Source organism: Strix uralensis, chromosome 39 (assembly GCF_047716275.1).
Source record: "Strix uralensis isolate ZFMK-TIS-50842 chromosome 39, bStrUra1, whole genome shotgun sequence".
In the NCBI taxonomy this organism is placed as follows: Eukaryota; Metazoa; Chordata; class Aves; order Strigiformes; family Strigidae; genus Strix; species Strix uralensis.
The window spans coordinates 1,730,415-1,756,556 of record NC_134010.1 but is presented as its reverse complement, the minus strand read 5'-3'; the positions used below and the strand labels follow the sequence as shown (position 1 = coordinate 1,756,556).

The following is a 26,142-nucleotide window of genomic DNA, read 5'->3' as shown; positions in this document are numbered from 1 at the left end:
TAATTTCTAACTCTTTCCTGTGCAAGGGAATCTCTCTTCTGCATGAACGTGTGAGCGTGGGGCTGTGAGTGCGGCAATGGGAGCAGGACCAGGATGTTAGACAGACTGAGTGGCATTAGTGCCAGCAACTGAGAGACTGACATGCCAGCAACTGAGAGACTGATGTGAGTGAACTTAAGAGCCTGTGTGTGACTGGGGTGGTCTGTACCAGCATCTGGAATGGGGCTGCGGCCTCAGGGGCTTGTATGTTCAGGTGCCTGCAACTGGGGAGGCTGATATCCAGGGGCAGCTACTGAGGAGAGCAAGTGTCTGAGCCCAGCTGCTGGAGGGATCAACCCTGTAGAGAAATAAATTATAGAATAGAATAGAATAGAATAGAATAGAATAGAATAGAATAGAATAGAATAGAATAGAATAGAATAGAATAGAATAGAATAGAATAGAATAGAATAGAATAGTGCCGTTGGAAGGTACCTATAATGATCATCTAGTCCAAATGCCTGACCACTTCAGGTCTGACCAAAGGATTAATCATGTTATTAAGGGCATTGTCCAAATGCCTCTTAAACACTGACAGGCTTGGGGTGTTATGGTTGAGGAGCGTGCTTTATTCTTTATGAAACTTGATCATGTTTCACTTTTCTTTGCTTGCAAATAGGAGAAATCCTTCTGTGCCTGTGTGCAGCCAGTTCTCTAAGGAGAGCAGGTGGGGGGTGGTGCAATGGAGCTGTCACCTCCAGCTGCAGAGATCAGTGGAGAATTCTGATGTAAGGAAAAGGGATGTAAATCCCAGCTGGCCAATGACAGAAATGGTGAGGTGGGGGGAAGTGAGGAGCAAGGTTGTCCATACAGTGCCAGACCTCGAGGGACTGCTTTTGCTACCTGTCCAGACCTCCTGAGGAGACCCTCTGGATCAGCAGAATGCTTCTATCATCTCTTCTCTAATCTGAGAAGAAAATTAAAGTTACCTTTAAAATAAAAAATAATTTTTATTAGATCCCCTTTGAAATCTTCCTCCTTCACTACACATTGAAATGACTCCAATTAGCTGTACAAACCTTGAAAACTTGAAGAAAACTAAAGGAAGAGAAATAGCTCATTAGGGCTTTCTGTATTTTAATGAGCCCCATGGAGTATTTGGTCCCAAGCCCATGAACCTCAGATACTGAGAGGAGACTGAGCAAAACTGCACAAGAAGTCAAAGTCAAATACCAGAATACCCTGAAGCATTGATTTGCCCCACTGAGGACCATTACTGACAAAGCCTCCCCATGGACTCGTTAGAGCAGATAATTGGAGGCAGTGATTGCAGGTAGGCAAAGGCACCGTGCAGGTGGCTGTAATGCTGAGAAAACACTTGGTTTGTTTTATGAAGCAGAAAGGCCAAACCCTGGTCCTCAGGCCCTGGGAAGGCAGATCCTGCCCCTCATGCATGGCTCAGGGCTCTTCCTGGGGGCAGTGGGGTGTGTGGGTGAGCAATGCCAAGTGTAGGAAAACTGCACAACACCTCCCGGCTTCCCCAAGCAACAGTGAAGAAGAAACAATGTCCAAAGCCTCAAAATAAAGTTTCTCCTGGTAGGCCTCAGTGGCAGAGGCAACAGCCATAGCCAAGGGGACAGAGACCTTGGTCCTGTTGGGCCTTTTAGCCTTGCCACAGCCCTTGGCCATCTCGACTGCAGGCTGTCCTACGCTGTCCCATGCCTGCACCTCTTTCCCTTCAGGCTGCAGACACCCATCTTGCTTTCCCACCTAGCTCCCACCTGTGGCAATCAAGGCATGGACTCTCCATGAAGTGCAAAAGGAAAGACCCTTTATTATTACAATAGTATATATTTATGCTATGGTTAAAGCTCTTACTTCATAATTAGCAAATCAGCAATTAGCCAGCTATCTACCTTTTCTCCTATCAGCATAAGACCACTCTAACACGCGCTGTGCAGACCAATCAACTGCTTGTTCACGCGGCGGTAACTTCTCACAGTTCAGTACTTTTCCACAGTTCAGTGTTGCAGCTGTCCGTTGTTTTTCCCTGCCACCTTGGCACAACTCAGCAGTTTCTTATCTTACTCCCAAGGCCTGTTTCTCATCAAAGCCTTGCTGCTTGTCAGCGGCTGCACAGAGCTGACAGGCCGATGTCGACTTGCCTCTCTCCCACACCCACCTCAGCATTTCTATACCTTCTCTGATGTCTCTCCATCCTCACCAGCTGTTCCTTGAAAGACAATGCCGTGGGCTGATCCCAACTCCCTCTGGGTGATCTCTTGCACCACAATGACACCATTTGAGTGAGATTTCTTTTCCTTCAGACGCGGTCTGAACCTTCCAAGATGCACTATGTTGAGATTTCCTTCTCTTCTGATTACCAAGAAATGCTTCATCATCTCGGAACCCCCCCTTCAAGCAGGCTACTTGTACAGTGTCCTGAGCCTCCACTTCACCAGGCTAAATAAGCTCAGGTTTCTCAGCCTCTCCACAAAGACCTCAAACCCCACACTGACAGGTCAGCTCTGAAGCCTCTCCATTTCCTCCTCATTCCTTCAGAACAGGGAGTCCCACACCTGGACACACTAGTCAAGATGTGGCCACAGCAATGATCATAGCGCCCTTGTTTGAGTTGGCCACATGTCCCTGATGCAGCCCCATAGGACCAGGGAGGAAAGGGTAAATAGAGATGGGCTATTTGCATGGGCAGGTACAAGGATGGTCAATGGGAAGAAATTGTGAACAGGAAAAAGAAAAGAAAAGGTGAAGCAATGGAAACAATGAGGTCTGTTTGGAGGTACCTGCCAAGCAGCCCTGCATCTGAGCAACAATGCCTGAAGTGGGACAAGAAGTTCACAGATCATCTGACCAGACTTTCTCAGTGACTTCAGTGGTCACCAGGAACCTGAGTGCTTTCCCTCCCATCATGAAGGAAAGATCCCTGGTGGGTCGAAATGCAGAATCATTCATGCTGGAAGGGACCTGAGGAGATCTCTAGGCCAACCTCCTGCTCACAGCAGGGTCACCTATGGGGTCACAGCAGGTTGCTCAGGGCTTCATTCATTTTGGGCTTGAAAAGTTCCAGGGACAGAGATGACACAAGCTGTCTGGGAAACCTTATCCAGTGTTTGACTGTCTGGACAGAGAGAATGTCTTTGCTCATTTCTTTCAGCTGATGTCCATTGGCCCTCATCCACCCATCATGCACAAGAGTGAAGAGCCCAGGCTCATTTTAATGATGACATCCAAGAAGATATGGGAAGGCTGTTATTACATCTCCCCAAAGCCATCTCTTCTCCAGGCTTTGCACCTTTGCAGCAAAGGTGGCCAATGGCTTTCTGGGCTGCATTAGGAACAGCACTGCCATCAGGTTGGTGGAGGTGATCCTTCATCTTTACTCAGCACTGCTACAATTCCTCTTGTTGACTTCTCTCAGGGTTTTCAACCCTGCCACCTTCACTCACACTGCAGCCAAAACTGCCCTCCACATCTTCCACCGGTCCTGCCCTGCCTTCTTGTGAAAAGCAAGTCCAGGAGAGCATTCCCCCATGTTGGGTCAGGGGTCACCTTCCACCTTCCCTTCAATCAAGGCCTTCTAACAGAGGTCTGTGGTCTTCAAAGTCCCTATTGATTACCAAAACCTAAAATTGTGTCCTTTCCTCCAGCTCTCTAAAGGACACTTCATCTTCCTGCTATCCCTCATCAGCAGTTCATTGATCCTAACCAGAAGACCACTGTGCATTAAGGAGTCAGTGATCCTCATAACAGTAAACCTGAGTAGACCCAGGCCTGTGCTGGGCTGGGCTGTGCTCCATGTACAGCTTGGGCTTCAGGCCGTGCTGTGCTGAGTGTATCCCTTGGTCTCAAGTTAAATTTGATTGTAGAAGAGAAGAATGCAGGAAGCTCCCACCTGTCACTGGCGGTCAGGCACTGTGCATGTCCTTATCTTTATACAAAACAGCAGCAACAAATTCCCATGTGAACATCCTCTTTTTGGGGCAGGAAAAATGATGACTACAAATGTTTCTCTTTTAAGAAAACACTGAAAGAGCTCACAGGAGCAACATGAAATAACACTTCAACAGGTGGGATCTTCATGGCTTGATGCACCAGAATCAAAAGCCCATCTTGGTTCAAAAAACATCCAAGTCTGCTGCTGGCCTGTCAGGGGTTCTGACAGATGTGACCTCACAGCTGCCTTCACAGCCATGCACCTTCTTATGGCCCACGAGATCCTGAGGCACAGCTGACCTCATCAGAGCATTCCACCCCATCTCTTCTTCATGGCCTACGAGGTGATCAGAGACAGGTCACCTCACATTCCTCTTCGAAGGCTTTATGGCTGCTCTAGAACCTGTGCTGCCCCCAAGGGCTGAACAGCCTAAGTCAGGGTTAGGAAAGGGGTTGAAGGTGACGGGGTCAGAGTGTGGGAACAAGGGCTTCAGAGGGTTCGGTGTTGAGGTTGGGGTTTAGGGATTAGAGTTCGCCTTTCAGGGTCAGGGATTAGGGAGACCAGTGTTCTGCTGAGAGTGTCTGGTTTGTGTTCAGGGTGAGAGCTACCTTTGCAGGTTAGGGTTTTATTTAGGGCCTGGGTGAGGGCTAGGATTAAAGCGAGCATTTTAATGTGAGGGATATGGGCTATAGATTAGGGTAAGATATAGAGTACGAATAAGGGTATGGGGTTACGGGTTTGGTTTTGCCTTTGAGGTACAGTTGACGTTAGGGATTAGAGTAGGGGATTCTTTTCAGAGCGGTAGCACTTAGAGGTAATGTTAGGGCTTAAGCTTACTGGCTGGAAATAGCGCAAAGGCCTATCATGAATGTTTTCACAGTCAGTGTTGCAGCAGCCTCAACATTACCTGACCAGATCTTACCTCTTCAAAATCTTTCATCTCTGTTGCTCAAGCCCCTCTTCCCACCCTCCATTCTTCCATCTGTCTTGTCCCAGTTCCCCCTGACCTCCCTAGATCTTTAATCATGTTGGGGTCAGCTTTATGGTGCCCTTCATGACATCTGAGTATCTGCCTTTCCACCACTAGTCAGTCAGTTCCTGAGACACAAGTGACCTCACCACCAACATTCCAGGGGACACAATGTTCTGCTGTGCTGGAGAGGGCCCTACTCCGCCTGCCCAGCAGCTCTGGTGGCAGGTGATGCCCTGAACCACCCCAGAGGTACCCTGCCTGCCTACCAGTTCGTGTTCCAGAAGGGGTCCCATAGGTCCTGGGACACTGTTTGCACAGGGGTGCTTGAGCTACCCCAGGGCATCTTTGCCTTTTTTATCCTTCAAGTGCCTGGAGATAGCTGCAGGAACATTTGTGCCATCATATTTCCATCGACTGAGGTGAAGCTGACCTGCCTGTAATCCTCCTAATTCTCCTTCCTGACTGTGGGAATACAGTCAAAGTTTGGTGAAGAGTATTGTAAACATGCTCAAGTGACCCACAGCTGGGTTGTAGAAAAAGTCACTTCTATCACACTATATAACAATGTATCACAGTATATCACACTAATTGTTGTTTAGTTCTGTGTGCTTGATGGGTAGAATGTCTGCGCTTAGATAACACAGGCCTGTGAGAGACTCAGAGACACCTTATTGAACATCCTTGAGATTCCTGCCGTGCTGTGGGAAAGATCAAAGCACAGTGGAAAAGTACATTTACAGGTGAAAGCAGCAGGTTTGAGATCTTTTCTTTCATCTCTTCTTTCTGGCTAGTAAGGACCAAGCTCCATGGTGCCTGTGTCCCTGCTTGGGTGCCTCTGCCATGGTGTTGCTGAAGAGATCCCCTGGATCGTGAGGTAAAGAGAATAAATTTGCTCTTTGCATATCATCTGTGGTTTTGTGGTTGTTCCTGCATCCTACTTGTGTTGGCTCACACATCTGGTGTAGTTGGAAGGATTCAGGAACAGCCATACCATGGCTAAAAAAGAATTCAGGGACTGGGGAGGCCATGATGGTGACTCTTCTTATTCCAGGATGTTCCAGTACTAAGAACTAGAACCCCATGGCTGCTCTCCTAGCTAAAGTGGCTCTGCTGGAAGCCTGGCCTAAAATAGATAATGGGGCAATGGTTACCCTCCAGGCAGTTGCAACAGCTATATATGGATTACCATGGAAAGCAGCATTGGATTCTTCCCAGAAGTTAGCGGGGAGCCTGGGATGGTTATTAGTTACCGGTCTTAGAGCTCTTGACCAGGATTTTGTTACATTACAGAGTAAAGTGAGAGACTTGGAAAAAGAAGTCGGGGATTTACGAGATGCAAGGGTGATCACACAAGAATTAATTACTACTCAAGCGGAGTGGTGCTATGAGCTGCAAAATAATGTAGAGCGGTTGGCAGCACCTATCGTTGGTAAACAAAGGGATGCATATGAGTAAAGTAAAGTTTGTAATGTCCTGAGTCTGTGCTCTCACCACAAAATGGTCATGGGATCCTGAGGAATGAGATGAAAATATTCAGAGTGAGTCTTCAGACTCTGAGATTGAGTTTGAATTTGATCCAGACTTAAAAGGCAGGGAGGCGGTGGAAGTATGACTGCTTATACAAATGATGAGGCAGCAGCAACAAGCGGATGGTGGAGTGCAGGTCACATGTACTTACACTACGAAGAAGTTAAAGGAATTTTTAGAGATCTATCCTCAAAGGAGAGCGGAAGGCATACTGGCATGGATTTTGTGAGCTTGGGATAGCGGAGCTTCATATATTCATTTATTAGTGGCTGAAAAATATTTATTAAGCCCCATAGCCAATAATGATCTGATCTGACGAGTGTATGCTCTGCTGCAGAATATCAGAGGTCCTGATGGGCGAGATATTTTTGTACCTACACTGCATCAGTGGTTGTGTGTCACAGTTTTAACAACACATGCTGAACCTGCTGAATTAGCATGGCCCCTTGGAAGCTGATGTACCATGGAAGAAGGTATTAATTTGCTATGGCAGATGGGCATGGCTCATACGTTAGTTGTGGGATCCAATCCCAACAATGTAGCAGTAACGATGTAATAAAACATATATGGTATTTGTTATTCAAATCTCAAGGGGAAAAAGAAGTTGTAGTCAGGATGTTGTGGCCGAACAGTTTTGTAATTCTCTTATGTAAATAAGAAATAAGATATATGTATATAGTTTCTATTGTTAAAATCAGTTGTTAGAAGGGAGCTAAAATGGCCCCCATCTTCAAGCCACTACAAAAACACTTGTGCTGAGTCATCCCCCCTTCTGTGACGGAAACCTGAGAAAAGCCCGCGAAAACAGGAGAAAAGCCGGGGAAGCTTGTTTACACCTTTGCAGACCCCTCAGGGTACGCCCATCATGAATATGGATGAAGCCTACACTAGAAAGGGACTCAGTTCTGTCCTGTAAGGTGTGTGTCTTGGTAGAGCAGAGACTCCCGGCACACCCAGCGCTGTTTTGCTCACTCGCCGCTTGCTAATAAAATTTTATTCATCACTAAAAATTGAGAAGTGGTTATTTCCCACTAAATTACAATTAATCAATAACAACGAGAACTATCAAAATGCAGTTTTTGAGAGGAACACCTGCCTCACTAAAATCCTTACTGACAAAAGCTATGGGTAACATAGGCATCCTAGAAATACCTTGAGGGAAACTGGGGCTGTAATTTTGGAGCCATCTGTTCAGGTGGTGAATAAATGAAAGTCGGTGAAACCAATAAAAGCCACAGCATGGGTGCCAAGAAGATAAATGTGGAATGATCTTGTACGAACTGGTATCCCACGACGAGAAATAAATGAGATCATGACAACAGAAATGTTTTGCCGATGGCAAAGTCTAGCACTTATGCAAAAAAGCCGTCCACCCCCAACCCTACCTTCTGCTTGTGTCCACCTTCTGCCCTGCCTGCCACCTTGATGCAAGACACCACTTGGCAAATGCCAAAACAGCAGAAATGAAGGTTTGGCGGGTCCCCTGAAATTGCTGCCACTGCAGCCTCTTACCTTGAGGGAGACGGACACCTTCATGTTCCTTTAACTATAAAGTGGCGCTCTGGAGGGATTTTACATGTGTTTGCTCTGGTGGATATGGGGGCTGAGGTTACTCTGTTGCACAGCAATATTGAGAATAAAAACACCACATCACAGATTTGTTGATGGGGGGGGGAAATTCAACCCCTGTCCTCCAAGCTAAGTTTGCTTTAATGATAGGGAATGTCACACAGTTTGCCATGATGGTGTTAATTGCCCCAGTTAACAAATATATCTTGGCTATTGATGTGCTGGCATGATGAACAGTTGAAGCTTTAAACAGCCCCTTCTGCTTCCAGACTGCACAAGCAGGATTTGCTATTTGATCTATAACTGACTTGCATGGATTCCCAAAGTGGGACCCTGTTGTGCTGCCCGTGCCTGTCAAGATGGTAACTGTAAAACAGTATTGTATTCGGGGTGGGGGGGAGGAAAAAATCACTCAAACCGTTCAGGTGCTTCAACAAGTGGGAATTGTCAGAGAAACTATGACTGCTTTTACTAATCTTATTTGGTCCATTTGTAAACCAGATGGAACTTGGAGAATGACTGAAGATTATAGAGAACTGAATAAAGCTACAGTGACATGGTTACTCTTATAGAAAAAAAATCAGCAAAAATTTACAACCCTGGAATGCAGTAATAGAACTTGCTAATGATTCCTTTTCAATAGCCATTGCTTCAGAAAGCCAAGACCACTCTGCCTTTACCTGGCAACAAAAGCAATATACTTCCCAAGCATTGCCTCAGGGATACAAACACAGCCCCTCCATTTGCCACCAAATGACAGCAGCTGATCTAGCACTATGGCCTGGTACCGTGACTGTTTACCATTATATTGATGATTTATTGATTATATCAGAGTCACAACAAGAAATTGAAGCAGCCGCTGAATTGGTAAAAGTGCATTTACAGGACCAAGGCTGGGCAATTAATCCAAAGAAAACACAGGGCTCTAGTACTGCTGTACAAATCTGGGGAATAGTTTGGTGTGGACAAATTAACAATTACCAACTATGGTACAGCAAACAGTTCATCAGTCCCCTGTGCCAACCACACTAAAACAGTCACAGACTTCAGGGGGATTTTTAGGGTACTGGAGGACTTTTACCCACATCTGGCGGTATTAATGCGCCCTCTGCAGACACTAACTAAAAAGAGGATTGTTTGGCAGTGGACCAAGCAACAGCAAGAAGCCTCTGATGCCTGCAAAAATTTTTTGATTCAGCATGCACAATCATACACAAGGACATCCTTTTGAATTAGAAGTAGCAATTCTAGATGATACAGTCTCATGGGGATTGTGGCAGATGACTGGGCTAAAAAATCAGAAAGAACCTATTAGCCTAGACATGAAGATTCCTGTAATAACTCCTGAGAATACTGTATGGTTTTGTACCCCAACTTCTGCTCTTGTTTTATATCCTTTGTTAATATTACATTCTCAAGTTCTTGCATTTTAGGTCTCTTTGATGCCGGTACCTTATCTAGAGGAGATAGCATTGGAATGGTATTAATGGTGTCCTGACCCCAACATTGAATTGAAGTTCAATCAGAAAAAGCGCCGTAGCTCTCCAATCTGTGTGGACAATTACCCCACACCAGGTTATCAAACCCAGAGTAATGTTAACTGAAGGAGTTGGAACAATGGCGTACATACTACTGGAAGGAGATGACATTCTGTTTTCCTCCCCTATCACAGGTTGGCTCATCGTGCTTTATAGTCTTCTACTACAAGCACATACCTTGGACACATTCCCACAAGAGCAGCATGTACAGGCTTAGATTTGGTTGGCCTTTAATGGAACTGACTCATCTGCCTTTTATATTACAGAATCACAGAATCACAATCTTCTAGGTTGGAAAAGACCTTGAAGATCATCCAGTCCAACCATTGACCTAACACTGACAGTTCCCAACTACACAATATCCCTAAGCGCTAAGTAAACCTTACTCTTAAATACCTCCAGGAATGGGGACTCCACCACCTCCCTGGGCAGCCCATTCCAATGCCTAACTACCCATTCTGTAAAGAAATACTTCCTAATATCTAGTCTAAACCTTCCCTGGCATAACTTGAGGATATTGCCTCTTGTCCTATCGCTTATTACTTGGTTCAGGAGACTCATCCCCAGTTCTCTACAGTCTCCTTTCAGGTAGTTGTAGAGGGCAATGAGGTCTCCCCTCAGCCTCCTCTTCTCCAGACTAAACAACCACACGTGCCTCAGACGCTCCTTGTACGACATGCGCTCCAGACCCTTCACCAGCTTCGTTGCCCTTCTTTGGACACGCTCAAGTAATTCAATGTCCTTTTTGTAGTGAGGGGCCTAAACTGAACACAGTAATTGAGGTGCGGCCTCACCAGTGCCGAGTACAGGGGCAAGATCACTTCCCTGTCCCTGCTGGCCACACTATTTCTGATGCAAGCCAGGATACCATTGGCCACCTGGACACACTGCTGGCTCATGTTCAGCCGGCTGTCGATCAACACCCCCAGGTCCCTCTGACTGGCAGCTTTCCAGCCACTGCTCCCCAAGCCTCTAGCGCTGCTGGGGGTTGTTGTGACCAAAGTGCAGCACCCGCCATTTGGCCTTATTGAAACTCATACAGTTGTCCTTAGCCCATCACTCCAGCCTGTCCAAATCCCTCTGCAGAGCCTCCCTACCCTCGAGCAGATCAACACTCCCACCCAACTTGGTGTCATCTGCAAACTTACTGAGGGTGCACTCGATCCCCTCATCTAGATCATCAATAAAGATGTGAAACACGAGTGGCCCCAAAACCGAGCCCTGGGGGACACCACTCGTGACCGGCCGCCAACCGGATTTAACTCCGTTCACCACAACTCTTTGGGCCCAGCCATCCAGCCATTTTTTTACCCAGCGAAGCATGTGCCTATCCAAGCCACGAGTAGTCAGTTTCGTCAGGAGAATGCTGTGGGAAATGGTGTCAAAGGCCTTACTGAAGTCAAGGTAGACAACATCCACAGCCTTTCCCTCATCCAATAAGCGGGTCGCCCTGTCATAGAAGGAGATCAGGTTTGTCAGGCAAGACCTGCCTTTCATAAACCCATGCTGACTAGGCCTGATCCCCTGGTTGTCCATTATATGACTTTTAATGGCAGTCGAGATGACCTGCTCCATGACCTTCCCTGGCACCGAGGTCAGACTGACAGCTCTATAGTTTCCTGGATCATCCTTCCTGCCTTTCTTGTAGATGGGTGTCACATTTGCCACCCTCCAGTCCAATGGGACCTCCCCAGTTAGCCATGACTTCCGGTAAATCATGGACAGCAGCTTGGCGAGCACATCTGCCAACTCCCTCAGCACCCTTGGGTGTAACCCATCTGGTCCCACAGACCTGTGTGCATCCAAGTGGTGTAACAGGTCTCTGACCACCTCCTCTTCAACTGTGCTGACCTCATTCTGCTTCCCCTCCCGATCTCCCAGCTCATGAGGCTGGGTGTCCAGGGAACAGCCAGTTCCACTGCTAAAGACTGAGGCAAAGTAGGCGTTGACCAACTCAGCCTTTTCCTCATCATTAGTTAAGGATGTTAAGGGAACCTTAACAACCGCAGATCTTTTGACAATTAATATTTCTCATTGCTATTTTTTTCTGAGTAGGTAATGGCTGTATGCCAATGAATATCACAGAATTGATTGACAGTGGACTATTTCCTCCTTCTACAACATAAACACTGCCTCAGTTTTGATGGTATATGTTGTTTCAACATCACTGATGGATCAGTCAGCATAGATGACAACATTCAACATCCCCAGGACTTAATGCATCAAATGAAACAATCTACTGATGGGGTCTTTTTGACTGAGCTGTTTAACTCTCTGAAAGGATGAATGGGACACTCATTCCAAAAGCCTTATTGTAGAGATATATTTATTCTTTTATTTCTTCTTTTCCTTTATCTATTCTATGTGTGTTTACTGTGTCCCTCTAGAGCATTCTGTGCTACACCCCGCAAACCCAAATTAACGTCTCCAACTTCACCAGGCCCAGCAGAAGTTGCTTGACTGAGGGGGTGGAACGGGGGAATAAAACAGAAGATCAGAGAGGAGGATTGTAAAGCAGCAGGCCTGTGTAAGGAACTGTGTTAGACTTTGCTTGTCTCAACATTGCTGTTGCACCACCACCACTTCCTGGCCTCAGCACCCTGTTGCCATGAAGGAGTACGTTCTGAAGGAGACAAAGGGTCCCCGACAAAACCACGACATCCGCCCAAAGCTAAATCGGGGTGAGGAAGACGTGCGGGTTGGCACGACCAGCGTGAGCACCTGGGCATCCGCGCATGGAGGACCACGGGACCGTGAGCCCCATGATCGGGGTAAGACGTGCAGGCTGGCACGAAATGGGCGGACTCTTTGGAAAGGTTGAGGGGACTGGGACAATAAAAGGACTGCGTACTCCTCCCTCGGTGTGCACCCTTTTTCGACGCTGGTTACTTGGAGCTGGGACCTCGGCGGAGCTTGGAGCTTGGAGCATCATCATCTGCACCGAGCCCGAGCCAACGGAGCATCGCTGGATCCCTGGTGGTGGTGGTGGTAATTAGCTGCATCTCTACCGTTTTCTTGCTTAGGGATTCTGACTTTCCCCTTCTTTCCTCTCTGTCCTATCGCTATTACTATTTGTTACAGCAAATAAAGTTCACAAGGTTATACAGCATCTGACCTCGTTTGTGTCTTAATCTCGCTCTTGGGATCGTTTAAGAACCTTCCCCGATATCGGATCGGGACAGTTTAAATTGGTGTCACGGACAGGATCCCTTGAGACGAGAGTACTGTACTAACTTGCTGTGTTGGATGCAAACCTCTCAGGATGAAATAACCCCCTTTGTGTTACATTAAGTTGTGACCTCCTGAGAGTGAACAGGGGGAAGAGTGGACAGTGATATTGCATTTGTGTTTGGGTTAGGTGTGACCTCCTGAGACTGAACAGGGGATACTTGCATACCCAGGTGTGGCCCTCTCAGGACGATAATCCCGTTTGCATTGGTTTTGTGTTAAATTCAGATCTGGTCTCCAGAGAGAGAAACGGGGAAATTTGACATTAAGGTGTGACCTCTCAGGATGATAATCCCCTTTGGATTAGGAAAAAGAAAAAGAATGGCCGTCCTGAAGGCAGCCGATGTTTGTGATGATGTGCCTCAGGGGCTGAAGGAATAGATAAACTATATGATCTTTTGGAAGCTCACCGGTCTCGTCTCTCGGTCCAGGGACTAGATTGGATGAAAAACCATTGGTTTCAACCACAGAGTGTGGTGGATAGGATAAGGGTTTTGCAGAAGGAAGCTAAGGTTAAGAAGGGAAAAGGAAAAGCTATAATTTGTGCAGTGTTAGGAGCGAGTCTGGCAGCTGAGGTGGAAGAGAAAAAGCAGAAGTCGTATCAAACTGATATTGTAATAGACTCCCTGCAGACGGTCATACAGACCCTGCAGAATCAATTGAGAGAAACCAAAGAATTACTAGAGAGGAAAGGGGTCAAAATATAATATTGAAGAACAAGATGAGGGAACAACTCTTGGCGGAGATGGATACACTGGTGGAGGCAGAGGTGAAGCTTCTGGAGAAGGGGATACGGCAAATTTATCCCCAAGGGGATTTGCAAAAGGCAAAAGAAACCATAGAAAGCCACCCCCCCCATATGTATCCGCTGATTAAAACAGAGTATGTGTATGAGGAAGATAGCGATAACCGTCCTCAGGTTATCACCAAAGAAGTCCCATTTACATCAACCGAATTGGCAAAGCTGAGAAAAGATTTTGCAAGGACTGCGAAAGAATCAGAGACAGAGTATGTGTGGAGAGTGTCTTTGTCAGGAGGGGATGGAATCTTGTTGTCAGAGAAAGAAGCAGAAGGATATTGGGGTCCAGGTGTGTTTTTAACTACCGGTGACTGCCGAGCCCCATGGTCATTGACTCAGAGAGCTGCGTACTGGGCTGGAGGGCTGAACCCCTTGGAGAGCGGAGATCCCCTTACCATAACAGGTACGGTGGATCAGTTAGTGGGAAGTGTGCAAAAGGCAACCTGTCTGCAGCTGATGCATGATCGGGAGCTCAAGCCTAAGCAAGGCTCCCCGATGATGATGCCTGTGAACCCAGAGAGGATGACTCCCCTGATACGAGGACTTCCTGACTCCGTGAAACCCATTGGCATTCAGTTGCAAGGGAAGATTCAAAATACCCCCAATGCAGAAAGAATGATGGCCACTCTGGAGGGGATAGTGACCCCTGACCACCGACGGCCAGGGAGAAAAGTATGGACATGGGGAGAGGTAGCCCAGGAATTGATTCATTTTGGGAGAAAATATGGCCCAGTTGGTGGATCGTCCCAAAGAACTGAAACCAGGTTCGTGCGGGCTGCAGAGCAAATTAGTGGGCGACAATCATCCATGAGGAAGGGCCAAGGCTTGGGATCACCCCAATGTCAGAATTCTGGGAGAGAGAGGTCCTTAATTCGACAGGGACTGTGGCAACTAGGGCTTCAGAAAGGCGTTCCCTGGGACTTGATGGATGGACTCCCGACTCAAAAATTAAAACAACTTGTGTAGAACTGGTCAGGACAAAGGGTCACTTCCAAACCAACCCCTAGTGCCCCACCTTTGATAGACCTTGGGGAGGAAGCGACTGGAGAAAAGAAGGTGGCGGGAAACTAGACCCTCTGCCCCCCGAAGGTGAGGGGGGAGGCGGAGGATGGATGTTTGTAAGACAACTCACCTGCAACACAAAAGGGGATTTACTGATTACTGTCACTGTAGGACCAAAGAAAAAGACCAGTAACATTCCTGATTGATACTGGGGCACAAATTACCGCGCTAACGTGGACTGAAGCAGAACAGTGTGGAATCTCCATCCCATCTAGAAATCTAATTGTCTTAAATGCCCTGGGAAAAACACAGTCAGTACCTATGGCTCCAGTGACACTTTGGTTACCTGGAGAAGAAAGCCCTGTTAACACTATGGTGGCCATAGGATCTTTCCAGATGAATCCTTTAGGTATAGATGTTTTGAAGGGTAGACAGTGGTGAGACGCCCAGGGGAACTCATGGTCTTTTAGTGTCTCCCAGATCAGGCAATTGGCCAAAACATCGGAAACAGAAATGCGTTTATTGCAAGCGGCACCTACCCTACCTCCCTCCAAACTGACAAACGTTAAACCCTACCCATTGCCTCTAGGAGCAAGGGAGGGAATTACACCAGTTCTGGAAGATTTGAAAAAACAAGGGGTTGTGGTCCCCACTCACTCTCCCTTCAACTCTCCAGGATGGCCGGTCCAAAAACCAAATGGCAAATGGAGATTGACAATAGACTATAGGAGGCTCAATGCCAACACAGGTTCACTAACAGCTGCTGTACCAAACATTGCTGAATTGATAGCAACCATTCAGGAACAATCCCACCCTGTCATGGCAACAATTGATGTCAAAGATATGTTTTTTAAGGTCCCTTTACAACCTGAGGACCAGGATCGCTTTGCCTTCACCTGGGAAGGACAACAGTATACTTTTACACGACTCCCTCAAGGATACAAGCACTCCCCCACACTGGCTCACCATGCTCTAGCGCAAGAGTTAGAAACAATCCCCAGAAAAGCAGAGGTAAAGATTTATCAATACATAGATGATGTACTCATAGGAAGGAGTCAGGTAGAAGAAGTTAGAGAAACTCAAAAAGATATCATTACCCATGTAGAAAATATAGGGTTGACAATTCCACGTGAGAAAATACAGACCCCTTCAAGTGAGGTAAAATTTTTAGGAATCTGGTGGAAGGGAGGCATGACGTGTATCCCACCGGATACTCTCTCCTCTCTCGATCAGATCAAGATGCCAGAGTCAAAGAAAGACTTACAGCCTTTAGGGTTGCTTGTGTTTTGGAGGAAACAGATACCTGATTTTTCAATTATTGCTAGGTCCTTGTATGACTTATTGAGAAAGAGAGCTCAGTGGGAGTGGACTCAGGTCCATGATGAGGCTTTACAGCTGTTGGTGTTTGAAGCGAGTGCCTACCAAGCCCTGGGTCCAATTCACCCAACAGATCCGGTTCAAACTGAATGGGGGTTGGCCAAGACTGGACTGTCCATCCATTTGTGGCAAAAGGGTCCAGAGGGTCCTGTTAGGCCCATTGTTTTTTATTCTTATAGCTTTAAAGATGCTGAAAAAAGGTATACAACTTGGGAAAAAGACCTGTTCGTAGTTAGCCTAGCTCTGAGAGAAGCCGAACGCACCATCCGGCAACAACCTTTAGTTCTCAGAGGCCCATTTAAAGTGATCAAAGCAGTTTTGACAGGAACTCCACCCCCTGACGGGGTGCCCCAGAGAGACTCTGTTCGAAAATTTTATGCACAAATAGAACACTATTGTGAAATCTTTTCTGTAACTGAAGGAGCCACAAAGGTGCTAAATATACAAGATGAAGTAAACCCAGATAGGGAAACACCCGAGCTTTTGTCTGTAATACAAGTAGCTCCTCTATTTTCTGGACAATTGCAAAATGTCTGGTTTACGGATGCCTCGTCAAAGCGAGAGGGGAAAATTTGGAAATACCGAGCTGTGGCACTTCAGGTAGACACCAAGGAACAGATCATTACCGAAGGAGAAGGTAGTGCACAAGTGGGAGAACTAGTTGCTGTGTGGAGCGTTTTCCAACAGGAGGCTCAATCTGCTTCTTCTGTCTGTATCTATACTGACTCTTACGCTGTGTTTAAAGGTTGCACTGAATGGCTTCCATTCTGGGAACAAAATGGATGGGAGGTCAATAGAATACCTGTATGGCAAAAGGGAAAATGGCAGGATATCCTTACCATTGCCAGACAAGGGAAATTTGCAGTAGCATGGGTAGCATCTCATCAGCAGGATGATACCCCAGTGAGCCGCTGGAATGCTGAGGTGGATGAACTAGCCCGGCTGGCTCCCCTACAAAGCACCCAGATAGCAGAAGATTGGGAAAGTCTGTTGGAATGGCTACATGTAAAACGGAGACATTCAGGAATTAAGGACCTCTATTGTGAGGCACAAGCCTGAGGGTGGCCAGTTACCCGGGAAGAATGTAAAACTTGTATATCTTCCTGTGAGCAATGCCATGTCTGTCTGGACAGACACCCTCTGGAGAGTGACCCCCTGCACTTAAGAGAGGGAAAAGGCCTATGGGAGGCCTGGCAGATTGATTACATCGGTCCCTTTCGAAAATCAGAAGGAAAGCACTATATACTGGTAGGTGTGGAGATAGTATCTGGACTAGTGCAAGCTAAAGCATGTGCCAAGGCGACAGGAGAAAACACAGTAAAAGCCCTGAAAGAATGGTTTGGAATTTTCCCCAAACCACAGTCAATCCAATCAGACAATGGCTCACATTTCACAGCCGAAGTGGTCCAGGAGTGGGCAGCCCAGGAGGGAATTTCGTGGGTGTTTCATACTCCGTATTACCCACAAGCAAATGGAATTGTGGAAAGAACAAATGGTCTACTAAAACGCTTCCTCAAACCACATAAGCCAGGATGGGCTGAGCGAGTGTGGAATGCAGTGACCAGCATCCACAGTCGCTGGGGAGTAAATGGATGCCCAAAGATCACAGCATTCTGTCCAAAACCTCCAACAATTATGCCAGCCCCACATGGCCCTGATCACCCTAGCAATCCATCTCATTTTCCAGGACAACCTGTCTTGGTTGAGCTTCCCACAGTGGGCAAAGTGCGACTGGTGTTGGACACGCCCCTTAACAAATACACCTGGAAGGCAAAAGATGCCTGTGGAAAAACTCATAGGATTCACACTAGATGGATTGTTCCCTCTTTCTAACCCAAGAAGCGAATTTGGGTTTTGTTTCATTTTCAGGAGGAAGCAAGCGACACAGACGCACCCACAGGAGTGAAGCAGACGCAGATTTTAATGTAATTTGGTTAAGATGTGTATGTTAATTTTTGCTATATTATTTGGGGATTTACCTATAAAACTGAAGGGAAGCCAGTTACCCCACCTTTACCCAAACCATATAACCCCCTTGAGGATAATGAATTTGTTTTGTTAGCAAAGACTGTAAGTCAAACCTTTAATCTAAGTCACTGTTGGGTTTGTGGAGCACCTCTAGGATTATCAAGCTGGCCGTGGGCTTCTGTACCACTTTCCCCATCACAGATTGTAAGCAACTACAGCGACACTGGAAATACTACCTGGGATGATAGTGGAACATGGCCAGTCCAGTTCTCTAATAAAGGGTAAATTTTGCTTGAATCGTACTCAGGAAGGAGGAGTTGATGTGGGGGAAAGTAAGTGTCAATGGACACTCACACATAAATTGGTTAACAAAGATAGAGGTATTTATATATGGTTGTGGCTTAATGAACAAGGACGCAGCAAAGGATTCAAAGGGTTTTGGTCAAACAAAAATGAAACCGAATATGCTAAATTACAAGTAAACAACTTTTATAATCAAACTTGTGAGTGGAAAAACGACACTGGGTCCTGGTATTGTACCATCCGGATAAATAATCACCTGAATGAGGTTTTCAGCCCTTTGGGAAGTAAAAACACAACTTATTTTCAAACCCCAAGGACTGCAGATGGACCATTTGCCAAAGGTACAAAAGCCAAAAAGGGCCATTATTGGATATGTGGACATACTGCCTACGAAGAATTACCAGCGAATTGGTCAGGGATTTGCTATATAGGGATTATCCGACCTCTGTTTTTCCTTCTCCCAGAGGCGGATAGTCCTCAATCGGGAATAAGTCTATATGATAAGCTAGGAAACAAAAGGATTGTCCGCAACAAGCGATCTGTTGAGTTTGAAATAGGTGGAACTCAAAAGTGGGGGAAAAATGAGTGGCCCCCTGAAAGAATTATTGAGCATTATGGGCCTGCCTCTTGGAATCCCAATGAACTGATACCAGGGGCAAGAGAACCAATTTATAATTTGAACCGTATAATTCAACTACAAGCAGTCTTAGAAACTATTACTAATAAAACTGCTAATGCTATAGACCTTTTAACTCAACAATCTCAACAGATGCGCACTGCAGTCCTTCAACATCGCATGGTTTTAGACTACCTACTAGCTGAAGAGGGAGGAGTATGTGGAAAACTAAATGTTTCTAACTGTTGTTTGGAAATAGACGATGTAGGTGAAGTAGTCCTTCAGCTAACCACAGACATTAGGAAACTAGCTCATGTCCCTGTTCAAACATGGAATGGCTGGAATGGTGATTTATGGTCTTGGTTACCTGGAGCACCATGGGTAAAGCAGCTTCTATTTTATCTCCTATGTGCATTTGCCGCTTTGATGTTTTTGCCATGTATTATTCCTTGTTTTGCTCAGTTAATCCAACGTGTTGTTTCTAACATGCAATTTATATCTACTGTCTCACCTGATGGTGTAAAGCAAATTCGTATCATTCGCCAACCAAAGCCTGTCACTGTCCCAATCATTTGAGCCTTATAGATGTTTCTAGGCCTAAACAGCACATGTGCTCTGGGCTGGGGGCGTCCATTTTGGCGGATCCCCGACTCAGGCGAGTCAGACCACCATCTATCTTCAGCTACGCAGTCTATGATAACAACCAGAATGTATACCCTTTTAATACTGAATTTTGTGGCTGTTGCTTTGTTAGCTCTTGCTATATTTTCTCTTGCGGCATGTATGTGTTCGTCCTGTAAGTGTCCATGTAAACCGTCTTGTAGCTGTACCTGTTCATGTAAACAACCACCTCCTTCCCCTCCCCGTCCCCAAAGACCGACAGCACATTCCTCGGCCCGGTCTGGGACACATCTTGTTTAACTTTGTTTGGTTAATAGTGTTACTGTTAACTTTTTATATGTTTGTTTAGAGTATTGTTGACATTGTTACGAATACTGTTGTTTATTTACCTTTGTTTAAATTTGGGATAGAAGTTTCTAGGCCCAAATGACGCATGCGCATTAGGAAAAGGGGGTTGGAAAGCGATTTTCCTGCTGCGCATGCTGACCCCAACTCCTGCAGACCAGAGCAGCAGACAGCATGGACTGCCAGGGCCTCAGACACTCTGTGGTATTTTGTTAAAACCGCGGGAAAAATGGAACATACATTAGGATTAATCTTAATTCACTTTGCAGGCTTTGCCTTGATGACCATTATCTTAATTCTTATTGTAATACTTCTGTTTTGTCCCTGTAAATGTCAATCATGTGAACTGCCGTCATGTTCTTCTGCTGATTCATTGGAGCCTTAAAATTTTTTTATAAGATGTTATTGGTTATATGTTTGTTAGTTAAAGATGTTCATATTTGTTATTCATGAAAAATTTGCTGGAAATCTTGTTTGTTATTGTATTTTGCGCTTTTTCTGGTCTTTCTCTCTCTCTCTCTGTACCGTTACCTTTCACGCCACCATGAAGACAGCAATGTTGAGCCACGGGGTGGTGTAAGGAACTGTGTTAGACTTTGCTTGTCTCAACATTGCTGTTGCACCACCACCACTTCCTGGCCTCGGCACCCTGTTGCCATGGAGGAGTACGTTCTGAAGGAGACAAAGGGTCCCCGACGACATCCACCTGAAGCTAAATCGGGGTGAGGAAGACGTGCGGGTTGGCACGACCAGTGCGAGCGCCTGGGCATCCGCGCATGGAGGACCACGGGACCATGAGCCCCATGATCGGGGTAAGACGTGCAGGCTGGCACGAAATGGGCGGACTCTTTGGAAAGGTTGAGGGGACTGGGACAATAAAAGGACTGCGTACTCCTCCCTCGGTGTGCACCCTTTTTCGACGCTGGTTACTTGGAGCTGGGACCTCGGCGGAGCTTGGAGCTTGGAGCATCATCATCTGCACCGAGCCCGAGCCAACGAAACATCGCTGGATCCCTGGTGGTGGTGGTGGTAATTAGCTGCATCTCTACCGTTTTCTTGCTTAGGGATTCTGACTTTCCCCTTCTTTTCCTCTCTGTCCTATCGCTATTACTATTTGTTACGGCAAATAAAGTTCACAAGGCTATACAGCATCTCACCTCGTTTGTGTCTTAATCTCGCTCTTGGGATCGTTTAAGAACCCTCCCCGACATTGGATCGGGACAGCCTGAGATCCTTCTTTCTTCTCCTTTTCTTGACTAGCAAGGTCTCATGTCCATGACGCCTGTGTCCCCACTTGTGTGCCTCTGCCTGGGTGCTGCTGCGGAGGTCCCCCGGGTCATGGATCACATCACTAATCAAATCTTTAGAGCTTGTGGGCTGAGGAATACAGCTTGTAAGTATCAGCCTTATGATACTGTACTTTTAATGATAGGCCTTGCAGCAGTTAGATGTTGGTTCTCTTGCCTTCTCTCTTCTCTTTCCTCTGTCTTCTTTCCTATTCACTTTGAACAGATCACAGTGGTTGAAGAAGTACTTGGAGTGTGTGAGTCATGGGGTGGTGAAAGAGATGACTTGTAACTCCCTGAGACAGCTGTTTTCAGCAACTGGTGCCCAGCAACTTCCTTGAGATTGACATCTTCAGGCCACAGATCATGAGCATGGACTGTGCCAGATACATCAGCTACGAGCTCCAACTGTAGCACAGACTACACACCATCCTCCTGCTGCATCCAAAGTCACCCATTCCGCTGGCTGAGCACACTCTGCATCACCCCTCCTGCCTTAAAAGATTGTCATGACAGATGGAACCCAAAGTTATCAACTAAATGAACTCATTACACATTTTGGAGGGATGGCCCATAGACAAAAGGAATGATATCTTTGTGAATACAACAAAAAAATAGGAAAAAGGATGGTGATTAATTAGAAAGTTGTGGGAAACATGGAACCTGAGCATAATGTTAATGGTATGGAAAAAGGGGTGGATACTGTCCTGGTTTTGGCTGTGATAGAGCTAGTTTTTCTTCTTAGTAGCTAGAACAGTGTTGTGTTTTGTATTCAGTAGGGGATTTGGTATGAGAAGAATGTTGATAATAGACTGGCGTTTTCAGTTGTTTCTAAGAAATCAAGGACTTTCCAACTTCCCCTGTCCTGCATATGTGCAAGGGCACAAGAAGCTTGGAGCAAGCACAGCCAGAGCAACGGACCCAAACTGGCCAATGAAATACTCCATATCATATAACATCATGCTCAGTGTGTAGATGAGGGTTGACCAGGAAGCTGGATCTCTTACTCCTGGGATAGTGGTTTTGAGACCTTGTCTTCTCTGGGAATGCTGGCTGGGAACAGGCTGGGTACCAGTCACTGGGTGGTGAACAACTGCCTTGTGCATTTGTATTTTTGTTTGTATTTTCTACTTTTATTATTATTATTATTAGCTTATTTTATTTTAATTATTGAATTGTTTTTATCTCAGCCAAGGATCCTCCTTAACTTTGCCCCTCCAAATATCTCCCCCATTCCCTGGGACAGGTGAGGGTGAGTGAGAGGCTGCATGGTGTTTGGCTGCTGGCTGGACAGAAACCACAAGAGTGGCCAGTGCTTGAAATGGCTGATGGGGGAGGCTGGTGGGGTGATAAATGCCCTGGGACTCTTTTTCAGTCTGTTCATGCCACCAAGGGTACAGACTGGCCTCCTCTTTCCTGCATCTGCATGTCTCTGCTCCCCTCCAGGAGACTGGGCTCTATACCACACATCCACTGGAGCATGGGTGTCTGCATGATCAACCTGCATGGTCGCACAGCTCAGCTGACATAGGTGTTGTCTTCTCCCGGGCACTTTCAGGCCAAGCCCACCCCAGCTCTTCCCATCTTCCCTGCCTGCTCCCCAGCTCAGCACCACAGTGAAGCCCAGTCTGGGCTGCAGGGTGCTGCAGAGCTCTGGGCACTCACCCCACAGCCCCTGCTGTGAAATGTATAGCAGCTGCTGGGAGGCAGAGCAGGGTCTCAGCCTTCCCATCAGCCCCAGGGATGGAGCTTCACCATGGGATGAGGAAATGGAGGTTGGTGAAACTGCAGAACTTCTGGTCTTGGGTCCAGGTGGTCCTGGACCAAGGCACCACAGACTGAATGTTCACAGTCAGAGTCAGCCTCTGTCCCAAGGCCAGCACAAGAATCCTGTGCAGGTGACAGCACATCCTGCCCAAAGTGGGTGCCTGTAAGAAGAGGTTTTTCTTTTTCAGGGATTCCTCCTAACAAGCAGAAAAATGCTCCCTTGCTCTTTTCCAAAGCCATCCCTGCTCCCCAGAGAGCCCTTCCTGATGTGAACGTATCTGTGCTGTCCTGGCCAGCCGTTCCTGATCTCCTGGCATTGCAGATCCTTTGTTAGCCCACAGGTTCACCTTTTCCTCCAAGATGCTCTACCTTGGATGGTCACTCACTTAATGAAGCACCACACACTGTCCACCCAGACTCACACACTGTCCCTGGAGATCCCCTGAGCTCTCCTGGCAGCTCCTGATTCCTCTCCAGGATGGATTCTGACATGAGTCCCACTGCAGGTGGGACAGCTACAGGCAGAAAAATAAAACACCAGTTGCTGTCTGCATCGACATGTGCAACCAAGAAGGGAGGTCTTTGTCCAACCCTTCATCCCTAACAGATTCCCCCTGGGACTCTGAGATTGTCTCCCTGATTCCATCAAGAACCTCAGAAGACCAAAAGTCTTTTTGAGGGAACAGCTCCACTGGTGTATTCCCAACCTAAGCACTGGAAGAGGCATCCAGGCTTCTGGCCCTGCTGATGTTGCTGGCACGGAGACCAGCTCTGACACCATGGTCCACATGGCCTGCTCCTGCCTGCAGCCACAGGGGTGCCACTGTGGACACAATGGGACTGTCAAAAGCTACAGAAGAGCTTGGGGGGTGACACAAATGCAAGGGCACAGCGGGACAGTGTGGAAGTGAGGAGAGCCCAGCACTGAAAAGGCCACATCCTGCTGCTGTCCTTGGACGTGGCTCCAGGAAGCAGTATCCCCAGCCCACAGGCAGCAGGGAGGCAGTGCCTGCCGAGGCAGCGAGGGGCAGCCCTGAGGGGCACTGGGGCTGCTCCTCCATGGAGCAGCTGGGCCCTTGGCTCCTGAATCCCTTCTGCCTGCTGGGGCTGGGCCCCCAGCTCCAGAGCAGATCTAGGAGATGGGAGTAGAGGCAAAGGATTATAGTCTGGTTTCTTTAGCTATGCAAAGGGCCTGACCCCTTATGTTACAACAGGTTTAACAGAAGGAAGAATAAGGTTTCAAACTTAAGAACAAGTTGTATGAATAATACAAAATTAATATTATCACAACTGTAACAAATAAATATAAACTAAACAAATCAAATGGAAGAACAAGAGATAGGCTGGGATTCTACTGAATTCCTGGGAGTTATACGAGGATGGTGGGCACCTTATTAACGCTGGAATAACATGTATACATATAGTTTCCTCAGGGCATCCTTGATCTCCTGGTTCCTCATGCTATAGATAAGAGGGTTCACTGCTGAAGGCACAACTGAGTACAGAAATGATCCAACCAGTTCCAGAGATGGGGAGGAAATGGAGGGGGGTTTCAGGTAGGCAAACATTCCAGTGCTGATAAAGACGGAGACCACAACCAGGTGATGGAGGCACGTGGAAAAGGCTTTGTGCCGTCCCTGCTCAGAGGGGATCCTCAGCACGGCCCTGAAGATCTGCACATAGGACAGCACAATGAAAAAATACCAAAAAAACCTGCCAAAGAAAAGGAGGCATTAACCATGAGAAATCCAGCTTCCCTGAGGTAGGAGTTGAGCAGGAGAGCTTGAGGATCTGGGGGATTTCACAGAAAAACTGGTCCAGGGAATTGCCATGACAGAGTGGTAGTGAAAATGTGTTGGCTGTGTGCAGGAGAGTCCAGAAAATCCCACTGCCCCAGGCAATTTCTGCCATGTGGACACAAGCTCTGCTGCGCAGGAGGGTTCTGTAGTGCAGGGGTTTGCAGATAGCAACATAGCAGTCATAGGCCATGACATTGAGAAGAAAGTATTCTGCTGAGATCAAGAAAAGGAAAAAAAGACCTGGGCAACACATCCCAAGTAGGAAATGTGATAGACAGTAAACTGTTTGTTCATCAAATTCCATTAAAAATACTGGGAACTCGTGACATGTTATTCCATAAACTATGTAGGCCTAAGCTTAATCTTAACTATTACACTGTGTAACGACTAACTGACTACAAGTGCTTATCTAAGTTGAAATGCTGAAGCAAGGACTCCTACTATACAAAAGACTGAAAAGAGGGAGAAAGGGAAGAAGGACAAAGGGGAGAAAGACAAAAGGGAGAAGAAGAAGAAAAAAGGGGGTAGTGTCTATATTCTATAAGATATAAACAAAAGCTTTGTGAGCCACTCTCAGGAAAGCAGGAAATACAAGGAGTTGGTGACGCGAGGAAGACCCGGATGGAACGACCCCCTAGCTGCAAAGTGCGCAGACGCAGAGTACACCTCTCAGAGAGACCCGGATACCGGAAGGCGGAGGATATAAAAAAGACGGACCCTCGGGAAGTGAGTGCGCGCCGTTGGTGGAGCAAGGACTCCCCGGCTGCCCAGCGCTGTTTTGCTTGTTGCCACTTGCTAAATAAACAATTGAAATTTTGATTGGCTCTGACTCACATCAATTTGAGAAATCTACTTATAACAGGAAATGTCCCCATTGTCCAAGAGGCCATGGCTTTGGGGAGAGTGGTGGAGATGGAGTCCAGGTCGAGGAGGGAGAGGTTGCGGAGGAAGAAGTACATGGGGGTGTGCACGTGGTGGTCACAGGCGATGGCAGTGATGATGAAGCTGTTGCCCAGGAGGACAGCCAGGGAGATGCCCAGGAACAGACAGAAGCGCAAGAGCTGCAGCTCTTTGTGCAAGGATGAAAAATTTGATTACGGAGCTCCTGTTAGATATTTGGTCTGTCATTGGCACTGGGGGCTCTGTCCAAGGAGAAAAAAGCAGTGAACAGTTAGGACTGAATTCTCTGGGCAAAACTTCCTCCATTTCTGAAAAGAAACCCACACCCCTGGCCTCTGTCCTTACAGAAAGACCTTCATGCATCTCCCGGGCTGGAGCTCTGGTGTTTGCTGGCTGAGGGTGCAATGAGGAGCAGGGATTCTGCTGTGGGCTCTGCAGGAGTCAGTCCTGCTGTGCCCCAACAGGCAGAGAGGAACTCGCAGTGATTGCTGTTTAACTTCACTCATGAAATCATAGAGATTTCAGCCCTGTCCCTCCCAGTGCCCCCGGCTACAGAGCAGAGCTGTGGGGCTTTACTTTTCTTGTTTTTG

General features: G+C 46.9%; 1 protein-coding gene and 1 long non-coding RNA gene across 2 annotated transcripts in view; one reads left to right on the top strand and one right to left on the bottom strand.

The window, feature by feature from the left end:
• The window catches only part of LOC141937303 (uncharacterized), a 163,688-nt gene that overhangs the window by 18,402 nt on the left and 119,144 nt on the right, over nucleotides 1-26,142 (bottom strand). The gene's annotated exons all lie outside the window — the stretch shown is intronic.
• Nucleotides 12,150-14,534, top strand: LOC141937292 (uncharacterized). The gene is given in 3 exon segments (XM_074854882.1): nucleotides 12,150-12,312; nucleotides 13,136-13,453; nucleotides 13,456-14,534. Coding segments are annotated over 3 exon segments (1,560 nt in total).